The following is an 11,933-nucleotide window of genomic DNA, read 5'->3' as shown; positions in this document are numbered from 1 at the left end:
ATGTCTTACCAGTTAATGAATATTTCAGCTTTAACCTCAACAACACAAGAGCACACAACAGATATAAACTAAATGTAAACCACTCCAAACTTGATCGCAGGAAGTACGACTTCAGCAACAGAGTGGTCAATGCCTGGAACTCACTAACTGATTCTGTTGTCACCTGCTCAAACCCCCACTCCTTTACCCTCAAACTAACCTCTGTTGACCTCACCCCATTCCTAAGAGGTCTGTAAGGGGCGTGCATAAGCGCACAATTGCACCTGCCATCCCTGTCCTATTGTCCCCAATTATTAGTTCCTATTTCTTGTACTTAAACTTATGTTTAGCCTTATTTCTATTATATTGTAAGCGTTTGACTAAATAAATAAATAAATAAACGAACTAAAATAAAATAATACAATACAATACAATACAATACAATACAATACAATACAATAAGTGAATCCAGCTTCCCACCAACTTTGCTTGTTGGGAGTCTTTTTGGAAGATCACGAATGGTAAGTCCATGGCCCCAGGAAGGCTCAACCATCATAATAAAAAGAGAGTGGACAGGCATTTGTCTGAAATGGTATGGGGTTTCCTGCTTGAGTGGAGGGTTGGACTAGAAGGCTTCCAAGGTCCCTTCCAACTCTGTTATTCTGTTAAAATCTGTTAAAATACATGCTGGTTACTAAGTCTCAATTTTTTAAGTCACACAACTGTAGGGACGCTGCAAGAACTGGTCATAAGTCACTTTTTTCAGTGCTGTTGTGACTTCAAGCAATCAGTAAATGAGTGGCTGTAAGTCAAGAACTGAGCACTTATAGGTCCTACTCACCCTTTCAGTGTATTCCTGAGTAATATAAACCCCAATGAGAATGGCTGCAATAATTGCTGCAGTCAAAAGCACCAACACCGAGGAGATGAGAATCACTTGCTTCCTGTCTTTTGGAATTCTGGGGATAAACTTGAGTCCCTGGGGAAAGAGTCAGAGGCTTAGCTGGGAAGTGGAAATTCAGAAGAATGTTATCCTACCCCCTCCCAAATCCCACCCACCTTCTTCTTCTTCTTAGGTTGTGGCCATTTATACAGGAAACAAAAGAGGGCACCAAATTGCAGAAAACTACTTCTGCATACCCAACCTTTAAAATAAAAATGGACTCCCTTAATAGCCTGAACAAAGTGGAAAATCCTTTCTTAATACAGATAGTCCTCGACTTATGATCACAATTGAGCCCAGCATTTACGTTGCTAAATGAGACACTTGTTAGGTGAGTTTTGCTCTGTTTTGTGACCTTTCTTGCCACATTTGTTAAGTGAATCACTGCAGTTTAAGGGAACCTGACTTTCCCATTGATTTTGTTCGTCAGAGGCTGCAGAAGGGGATCACACAGCCCCGGGACTCTGCAACTGTCATAAATATGAACCGGTTGTCAAGCATCCAAATGTAAATCATATGGAGATGCTGCAATGGTCATAAGTGTGAAATCTGGTCATAAGTTACTTTTTTCAGTGCCGCTGTAACTTTGAATGGTCAATAAACAAATAGTTGTTAAGTCAAGGATAGCTGTAAATAATATTATATATTGACAGAAAAAAATGGAATAATCCCTTAAAATAAGGACCAGCTAGGAAAGGCAAGGGTTGATCAAATTAGAATTCTTTATTGGCCAGGTGTGGTTGGACACACAAGGAATTTGTCTTGGCGCAAATACTCTCAATATACATAAAAGAAAAGATACTTCATACTTCAAGATACATACTTGGCCAATAAAGAATTCTATTCTATTATCTTCCTTTTCAATATAAGTAGCTCAGAGTTGAACTGGGGAATTCTCAGTGTTATCTACCTTTTCAAGTTAAAAAGAGAAAGGCTTGAGTGTTATAAATACTATATTCATTCTAAGGTTCATTTGCTTTGGATGCTTATTCTCTACCCTTTGGATAGCCGATTAGACTAAGAAATAAATTTTTTACTATTGATTAGAATAGAACAGAATAGAATAGAATAGAATAGAATAGAATAGAATTTTTTATTGGCCAAGTGTGATTGGACACACAAGGAATTTATCTTGGTGTAAATGCTCTCAGTATACATAAAAGAAAAGATACATTCATTAAGAATCAAGAATCATAAGGTTCAACACTTAATGATAGTCATTGGGTACAATCAGCAATCAAATCATACTAGGAAACAATCAGTATAAATCATAAGGATACAAGCAACAAAGTTACAGTCCTACAATCAACATAGTCAACAACTCTTTCTCAACCTCCCCTTCCTCGCTGCCACCCCCTTCCCCTCTTCCTCTCCCCAAAGGTTTATAGATAGATTAATATAAAATAAGCAGTTTGATTAGAACAGAGGAGCCCATTTGATAAATTAGCATTTGTATGACTTTTAAAAAGCCCATAGTTAATCTTGGTGGGACAACTGCTCAAGAGCACAAAGAGTGATTTTAGCAATAGCCCTTTAATCTGCACTACTTTATTCTTTATATCTCTCATCTGCCAAATGCAGTTTCCAGTTGGAGCATTATATAGAACTGACACCTGCCCCCCCAAAAAACACAAAAACCCTAACTTACTGGGAGTTCAGGTGCTGCGTTAGCTTCACAGTTTGTTTTGGAATTCATTCTGGTGGCTTGTGGAGTAAAAATACTCGTAAAGTTGCCTTTGGTTGACTTGTTTTCTTTTATAGAGACAGACCTAAAGAGTTATGTGGGGGGTCAAAGGGTCTTGACCAAAAGAAAAACCTGAGAAAAACCTGATCAGCCCTCATTCTACCTGGCTTGGAATTTCACCATCTTCAGCTAGAGGCAAAAACGTTCATTTCACCTTCATACAATTTTGAAAGCAAAGCAAGAAAACCAGAACGTTCACATTTTTTACATGTAATTTACTAGGAAAAGAGGCAACAACTGTGAAGAAACCCCCTAATTTGGGAAGTTGTTTCTCTATATCCCGCTTCTCTTACGATTTGAGAAAAGGACAACAAGGATAAAAGGTGTTCAGCCACCCACTGGAAATCCCATTGCCCTCCCTCTGCACAGAAGTTCCATGTTATAATGAAAGAATTCATTCTGCAAAGGAAGTACATTTAAAAAAAGTAAATGTGAAAAAAAAAAAAAAAATCCTGGGCTTTTTCCATAGTATCTATTTTGATTTTCCTCTCTTTCCACGACACTAACATTCCTTCTGGAATAAGCCATTTAAATGTGATTCTTTTTTTATTTAAATATGCTGCCAGGAATTTATAGTCACGCCTTTGTTCCCTTATTCTCCTCGGTATCTGTTTAAGAATCACAATTTCTTTCTCTTTGTAGGTTATAGTTTTATCTCTTGAGGTTCTGTATATCATGTCTCGAACACATCTTCTAGTGAATCGTATATGTACTTCCCTAGAACAATTGTGGCGTCTTGCATAATTTGTATTGACCCTGTAGACTTCATCAAACTCTTTTGAATTTCATCTTTATCCATCTTCAATAAACCGGCCAGTATTTCTGCCATCAAGTATTCCAGGTCTTCTTCTTTTGATTCTGTCACATTTTGGAATCTTAGGTAAGTTGCTGCCTTGTCCATTTCTAGGAGGACAAGGGAGTCCTCCATTTCTTTGCTCATGCTTTTGAAATCTTCATCCACCCTTTCTAATTCCCTTTCTGTTCGTTCGGTTCTTTTCTCTACTTCTTTTATTATAACTTCGTTTTTCTCCAAGGCCTGCTGCAACACCCCACTTTATCCTCTACTTTAGAAATGTCCGCTTTCATTTCTGTCTTTAGTTTCCCATTTCTTCCTTCAATTCATTGATATCTGCCCTTGTTTCACTGTGGTTTTTAATCATTGTTTCTTGCAATCTTGTCAATGAGTCCTGTAAAGTTAGGAACATTGCTTGGATATTCGCATTCAAGATGCTAGTTGACTTCTCTGTTGGTAGTGTTTCCTCTATTGTTTTTTGTGCCATGGGTGAAGTTGTTGTCAAAGTAGACATTATTGTGGGATTAACCTTCCTACCAGATTTCAAAGCAGTGGTAGTTGTAGTAGTCATTTCCTTCAAAATTTGTTTTTGTTGTTGTACAATATTGAATATATTATTCCAAATTGGCATTCAGTATTCTTAGTTCTGTAACTAAAATTGACCAAGATCTATCAACCTATTAAGTAGCTATATTCTTGACTAATTAGTAAAGTGTATATATTTTTCTCTAGTTTAACTTCAATATAAAGTAACCTTAACTATAAAATATATTACATTCACAGATAAACCCACACAAAGAAATATAATATTGGTCTAGAGAGCTCTAAGCTTATTAAGTAGCTAATGCTTAATATTCTTACTGTCTCCCCTATATTCCCATTCAAATTATAACAATCTCTATTAATAATAACTTAACTAAATTAATCCAATATTTTAACACTCTAATATTTCATTACTAAATGTACATATTTATCAAGAGGAAATCAGAGGGAAAAAAAAAAAAAAAAGCAAGCATATTTCAACATAGCATACCATCAACAAATAAGAAAGAAGAGAGGCTATTTTTAGTAAGTATGTACACACAGAAAAGGGTTGAGAAAAAGAAAAAGAAAATTCCAAAGACAAGAGTTTTTGTTTCCGCTTTTCACTTTGGAAGCTTCCACTTCTAGCACACCGGAAATGGCAAATGAAGATTTGCTGAGTAACAGCTGCCAGTAAGCAATATTCCCACTCGTTTCAACGTTCTGGGTGCTGCCTATGGAGTTGCTCTGTCTTTCCCCCAATCGGCTTCGTTCTGCTTCTGGATCCAATTTAATAGCTTCAATCCAAATGTTAGTGATAATAGAGTCTTCAGACTTCCAAAATTCTTTTACTTCTTTTTATTTCCGACTCTCTTCTGCCTGCCAAGCTCTTTCACATTCACTAAACCAATTCTTTTGTAGCCGCTTCGTCTTGGAGCTCACAGCTGGCATTCACACAGTATTTAACAGCCTGGAATCAGTCTATTGTCAAACAAATATCTTCTCTGCCACGACTCTCTTTCCCCCCCGAGCTTGCAAACTTTCACTCACTTTTTTTCTTCCCATCGGTGGCAGTCCGGACTTCGGAGCCTCCATTGTTAGGAGGCTGTTCTTGATCGTTGGGCTCTGGAGGGCTTCCTCTTCGTTACAGGGGGGTTGCTTTCCCCACACTGCAGCCCGAGGTTCCCCCACACCGGCACGAGTCTCTCCAAGACTCGAGCACCCCGAAAGATCGCACCAAACTCAAGAAAAGGGAGGCTAGAATCACGAGCGGATTTCTGCCCCTCTCACCGTCCTTGCCTTTACCTCTCTCTAACATTAAATATTTCCCTTGTTTCTGAACTTATTCTTGCTAATATCGAACTCTAAGCCCAAAAACTGTTTTCTTTTTATGCAAAAAGTTCATAAGGGGTTTTCAGTCATTGATGAATATTTATTTTATTTGGAAAATGCATGTTGCTGCCTACTGGCTCAAGGTGGCTTACAAGAAATAAAAACACAATATATAAGAAATAAAAAGAATAAAACAAGAATAGAATAATAATCCCCATCCCAGAAACAATACTCAGAAGCAACTCAGCAACTCTTGCAGGAGAAGTAACACCTGTTGATAATGACTTTTCCCTAATCAAAAAAATCAGTTTGGCCATCTCTACAATTTCTGTCAATTTCACCAAGCACTGTTGGTGAACTGTTGGATTCAACACTGTTGAATCTTTCCAGCTTTGTGAATATAATAGTCTGAAGTAGTAGACTATGCAGTAATCACATATTGAAATAATTTTCTATACCTCTTTTCTAACCATGTTTCCATATGTCCTAAAGGAAAAGTGCTGGCTTAAATTGGATTTTAATATTTACAATTCTTTGTTGAGTTAGTGTTAGCATTAGCATTAGCAATAGCACTTATATACTGCTTCACAGTGCTTTACATCTCTCTCTAAGCGGTTTACAGAGTCAACCTCTTACTCCCAATAATCTGGGTCCTCATTTTACCAACCTTGGAAGGATGAAAGGCTGAGTCAACTTTGAGCCAGTCAGGATTGAACTCCAGGCTGTGACAGAGTTAGCCTGAAATACTGCATTCTAACCACTGCACCACCATGGCTTAAGCATAAGCATTAAAAATGCTTAAAATAGAAACCTTGTTGTAGGAGTTAGTTGTGGCCATTGATCTTAGAGTAACTCCAGAGCCCTTAATCTTAAAAATAGTTGAATGGGGTCAAGGACTCTCACGTTTAGAATAAGCATGCATAAATAAACTTGAGTTCACTGGCTTAGATTTTGATTTAAAATAGAATAGAGCTGGAAGGGACCTTGGAGGTCTTCTAGTCCAGCCCCCTGCTCAAGCAGGAGAACCTATACCATCTTAGACAAGTGACTGTCCAGTCTGCTCTTAAAAACCTCCAGTGATGGAGTGTCCATGATTTCTGGTGGGAAGCTGTTCTCCTGGTTAATTGTCCTCCCTGCTAGGAAATTTCTCCTTAATTCCAGGTTGCTTCTCTCTTTGATCAGTTTCCATCCATTGTTTCTTGTCCTGCCTTCTAGTGTTTTGGAGAACAATTTCAACCCCTCTTCTTTGTGGCAGCCTCCCAAATACTGGAATATTACTATCATGTTACCCCTAATTCTTCTTTTCTTTAGACTAGCCCAGCAGTGGGATCCTACCTGTTCCACTACCAATTCGGTGATCATGCAAGCATCTAACGCTTGAGCACCTGATGCGTGCGTGCAGCTTTCTCCACACCAGCCGAGGCCTGCAGCACCAATCAGCTGAGAGGATAAAGAAAAGGCGGGTGGAAGGGTCTATCCTGCACCTTTCTCTTCTTTCTCCTCTCAGCTGATCATCGGAAGCTTTTTTTTAAACTACCGGTTCGGCTGAACCGGTCCAAACCAGTAGCATACCACCGCTGGACTAGCCAGACTCAAAACTTGCAGCTGTTCTTCATATGGTTTAGTGTCCAGGCCTTTGATCAACTTGGTTGCTCTTCTCTGAACTTTTTCCAAAGTCTCAACATCTTTTAAATAACAAAAGTTGGTTGCAGAATTCCAGGTAGGGTCTTACTTTTGAGGTATTCCCTGTTAGGAGAATGAGTGCACTCAGGGAAACATAGTGAGAGTGGTGATGAATAACACACAACCTGCACACAGATACACTGAATAGCAAAATGTAAGTTTTACTTCCAGTAAACAGGTTAAACAAAGTCCAACAAACAGTCCAAATCATACACGGTTAAAGCAGTTAGTATTCAAAACAATCCAAAAATGAAGTCCTTTTCTTTACCAGTGTCATAAACAAAGTTCAGTAAATGAAGTTTGTGAACAGTTGCAAGACTCACAGCACTTCAAGCAGAATGATGATCAGGCAAAAGGCAACAGGAAAATGCAAAAAGAACAAACCAGGTTTCTGGCTCCATCTTATGGCCATTGGAGGAACCTCAGCCAATCACAATTACAGCATTCTCTTAAAGATACAAAAGTATTAAATGACTTTCCTGGTTTATACGAGGGCTATCCACAAAATAGATTACTTTTTGCGATAGAAAAAAAACAAAGTGTAGGAAAAAATTTTTATTATATACACTTGAAAGTGACACTTAAATACTACTTTTCAACATATTCACTGAACAATTTGAGGCACTTACCATAGAGGTGAACAAGCTTTGTAATTCCATTGTCGTAAAATTCAGCCACCTGAGATTTGAGCCAGTCAGTCACGCCCGCCCGCAGTTCCGCGTCATCATCAAAGTGCTGTGTTCCAAGCCAGGTCTTCATCCTCGGAAACAAGTGGTAGTTGCTTGGTGCAAGATCGGGGCTTTAGGGCAGATAAGGAAAAATCTCCCGCTTGAAAGCATTCAGGACTTCTCAAGTGTGATTTGCTGTGTGTGGTCAGGCATTGTCATGCAAAAACAAAATTTTTGAGCTTAACTTTCCTCTACACTTGTTCTGAATTGCTTTTCTTAGTTTTTCAATTTTTCAATTAAAATTTCAATCGGTTTATGGTTTTTTGCCAACAAAAACCTTATCACTGATTGCATCTCACAACTCGCGGGATTTTCAATTGCAGCACACATTTCAAACATTTGCTGTGAAATAACGGGCAATGATATGAACCTCCCACTTGCATGACTAAATGCAGACTGAGCAGCGGACGCACAGACCAAAGATGGCCACGCTAGCTCTGCCCCTTCTTGCTACAGACGAAAATGTAATCTATTTTGTGGATAGCCCTCATATATTGCCAACCCAACTGTTAAGTGACTATCATTCCTAACATTACTCTAGGGTTTTGTAAAGTGGCATTTATACTTCATGAGATCTTAATTCTATGCCTCTGGTTATACCACTGGGATTGTATTAACTTTTTGGGCTGCTGCTGCACATTGCTGGCTCATATTCAATACTGATGTGGCAAATAATTTCATTGCACAGTGACTGGATTTGGCATTTTTGTCCACCTATTGAATCCTTCCCAAGGAGCTTGGAATAGGAAGATATGGATGTTCGATGGTGTTTCAGATATAATCGCAGGATGTAAGCTGTTCCAGGTAAAGCTGTCTTTTACAATTGACTGACGGTGGATTTGCCAGTGCTAAGGGTGTTCAAGTGCTGCTGCCGTTGTTTGGGGATTGCACCCATCCTTAGAAAATATTAATTCAGGTTTTGGGGCTGGGCTAATGTTAGTCAGGGCTGATTCATGATTTGCAGCTCAGAAAAGCTTATGCCTTTTAATAAAATATGTTAGTCAGAGTCAGTGCGGCCAAATCTGTTCTGATTTTCTATCCAGGTAAAACACTTTTATTCACTTTCCAGAAATGAGCTGTACGAAAATAGCATTCGTAAGCAACCTCCTTTTCTCATTCTTATTTTTAAGATTATTTGCATTAAAAAAAGCAATGTCGAGTTTCACGTCCAAGAATTTATTTATTTATTTATTTAGTCAAACAATTATTAGATAGCAGGTATAAGTATAAACATGGTTATAAATATATGAAATGGATACAAATAAGAAAAAAAAAAGAAACAATAGGAAAGGGACGGTAGGCACGTTTTGGTGCGCTTATGCATGCCCCCTACAGACCTCTTAGGAAAGGGGTGAGGTCAATAGTAGACAGTCTAATGTTGAAGATTTTGGGGTTTGGGGAAGAAACCACCGAGTCAGGTAGAGTATTCCAGACATTGACTACTCTGATGCTGAAGTCGTATTTCCTGCAATCAAGTTTGGTGTGGCTTATCTTTAGTTTGTATCTATTTAGTGTTCTTGTATTGTTTTGGTCAAAGCTGAAGTATTCATTGATAGATAGGACATATATATTATACTTAGATCGAACCAAAGGCGGCGTAGTTCTAGGTTGTCTAGATCTAAAATTTCAAGTCTGGTGGCATAAGGTATTCTGCTACGAGTAGAGGAGTGGAGGATTCTTCTCATAAAATATTTCTGGACTTTCTCAACTGTGTTAACATCAGATATATAATGCAGGTTCCAGACTGATGAGCTGTATTCAAGTATTGGTCTAGCAAATGTTTTATATGCTCTAGTTAGTAGAGTGATATTACCAGAGACAAAGCTACGCAGGATTAGGTTAACAACTCTTAATGCCTTTTTGGCTATGTAGTTACAATGGGCTCTAGATCATTTGAGATGAGTACTCCAAGGTCCTTGACAAAGTTTTTGCCATCAACAATGTCTTGACTATTCAGCCTGTATTTTATTTTTTGATTTTTTTTGCCAGTATGTAAGATAGAGCGTTTATTTGTTGAGATTTGAAGTTGCCATATGTTTGACCATTCTGACACATAGTCGAGGTCTTTCTGAAGGGTAGCAGCATTGTCAGTGGTGTTGAATAGCTTTACATCGTCAGCAAAAAGAATGCAGTTGCTCTTAATGTAATCACAGAGGTCATTAATATAGAGTATGAAGAGAGTTGGTCCTAGATCACCGCCTTAGGGGATACCACTGTTGACAGGTACAGGATTTGATAGGACTCTTCCAATTTTGACCGTTTGTTGCCTGTTTGACAGGAATGCTTCTATCCAGTTATGCAGGTGTCCAGAGATACCATAAGATTTTAGTTTTAGGATTTAGTGTACCACTGAATCAAAGGCTTTACAAAAGTCTATGTAGATTGCGTCTATTGCTTTGCCCTGATCGAGTTGTGTCGTCCATATGTTTTTGCAGTGCAAGAGTTGCAGGTTACAGAACAGTTTCCTTCTGAAACCAAATTGTTTGTTAGAGAGTAGATTGTTTGTCTCTAAATAGAGGATAATGGATTGATTAATAATTGATTCCATGACTTTACAGGTGATTTTACAGAATACCCGTGCATTCCAGAAAGGTCTCATTGGCATTCAAATGATAGTAAAAACAGGACAGAAAAACCAACACCTTGGTTCAGATCTGCAGAAAAAAGACCACCTAAAGCTGAGCAGATTATGGCCAGGCCCCTCCATGACCACCATCTTGTGATAGCATCTCTCTATTGTTCTTCAACATTCCCAGAGGATCCCAAAATTCTGACTGCCTCTAACCAAGGAAGCCCCTAATTGTTTTGCAGGGTGAGATGGGCGGCATATAAACCAAATCAATCCACCAATAAAATAATATGCTCAAGGAATGAATGCCTGACCACCCACAGTTAACTTTATGGTTTCCCCATGTCCCTGCCTGAAAAGCAATCATATTTTATTTAAATGCAGGAAGAGAACTTCAGTTAAAGCAGAGCAGGCTCTGAAAAAAATCTATCAAAACCTAACCAACTCTCTCCAAGTGACTGGTTTTCTCTCCCTTAAGCACTGGCATAAACTGGGTTCCCTTAAAAATAAATACTTTCTAGAAGAAAAATTGCCATGCAGGCCTGGGGCCCTATCTACCTTCTGCTGATCCTACAATTTGTCACATCTGGCTACCAGAAGAAAGGTGAGACTTACAGGTGACGTTCAGGGGTGGGCTTCAAAATTTTTAGCAACAGGTTCTTTGCCCAGTTGCTAGGTGGACATGGACATGGTGGGCATGGTCTAGTTGGCCTCTTGCACCCCAGTGGGGACGGGCTTTTTGTCCTCCCCGGGATCCAGAGGCTTTCCTTGAGCCTCTGGGAGGGTGGAAATGGCCTGCCCGGGCTCCAGAGGCTCTGTGGAAGCTGGCCTTTCCGAACTTCTGGGAGGCCCGTTTTTTGCCCTCCTTGAGCCTTCGCGCACACCCAGCACTTACCTGCATACAAAACGGGCCACGTGGGGCAGTGGTGGGATTCAAATTTTTTTACTACTGGTTCTGTGGGCGTGGCTGGGTGGGCATGGCTGGGTGGGCATGACAGGGGAAGGATGCTGCAAAATCCCATTCCCTCTCCATTAACCTGCTTTCCAGCTCCGTTCTCCTGTGCAGGGCAACACAAGAAGACCCAGCCAATCAGCTGGGACTCAGGGGGCCAAGAATAGATGGGGCCAGTCAGAGGTGGGATTTTCCAGTTCTCCGAACTACTCAAAATTTCCCTTACTGGTTCTCTAGAACTGGCCAGAACCTGCTGATTATACCACCTCTGTTGTGGGGATTCCTGGGAGGGGCAGGGTGGATGGGCAGGGCCAGCCAGGGGTGGGATTTGGGGGTTCTCCAAACTGCGCAGAATCTTAGCTTGGGGCTCTCCCGAACCCCTGGGAACCCCCAGCAGCCCCACCCTTGGTAATGTTTTTCCTTTGGCCACCTATCCTCCTCGGTGCAACTCCTTCTCTATCTGGGATGTTAGGCAACAGCTGCAAAACGGAAAGGTTGCAGAGGAATGACAACTGAGCTCACATTGCAGAGTGATTTTATTTTATGTTTCATTTATTGTTTGTTTTGGAGCACTGAGAATGTACTTGGGAAGGCTGGTGTGAGCCTGTCTCACAAGTTTAAGCAAATCAGTGACAAAGTAAACATCTTTAACCAGGTCACTTATTCAGTGCTACCTTAGTACGACAGT

General features: G+C 39.8%; 1 protein-coding gene across 2 annotated transcripts in view; it reads right to left on the bottom strand.

Moving 5' to 3' along the window:
- LOC113441803 (surfactant protein C-like) overlaps positions 1–11,461 on the bottom strand; it is a 17,926-nt gene extending 6,465 nt beyond the window's left edge. The window contains exons 1-3 of one of the 2 annotated variants that reach the window (XM_087939090.1): positions 11,331–11,461; positions 2,571–2,691; positions 821–958 (exon numbers count right to left, since the gene is read on the bottom strand). In XM_087939090.1, the coding sequence (XP_087795216.1) occupies positions 821–958; positions 2,571–2,618 (186 nt within the window). In that variant the 5' untranslated portion in view covers positions 2,619–2,691; positions 11,331–11,461. Of the gene's footprint in view, positions 1–820; positions 959–2,570; positions 2,730–11,330 lie in introns of those variants that run through there. The other variant, XM_087939089.1, reaches the window with a different exon arrangement.
- Positions 11,462–11,933: the final 472 nt, after the last annotated feature.

This window comes from Pseudonaja textilis, chromosome 9, assembly GCF_049901715.1.
Source record: "Pseudonaja textilis isolate UNSWEBS1 chromosome 9, rPseTex1.2, whole genome shotgun sequence".
Taxonomy (NCBI): domain Eukaryota; kingdom Metazoa; phylum Chordata; class Lepidosauria; order Squamata; family Elapidae; genus Pseudonaja; species Pseudonaja textilis.
Note: the sequence above shows the minus strand (reverse complement) of the source record. Positions and strands in the feature narration are given on the sequence as shown.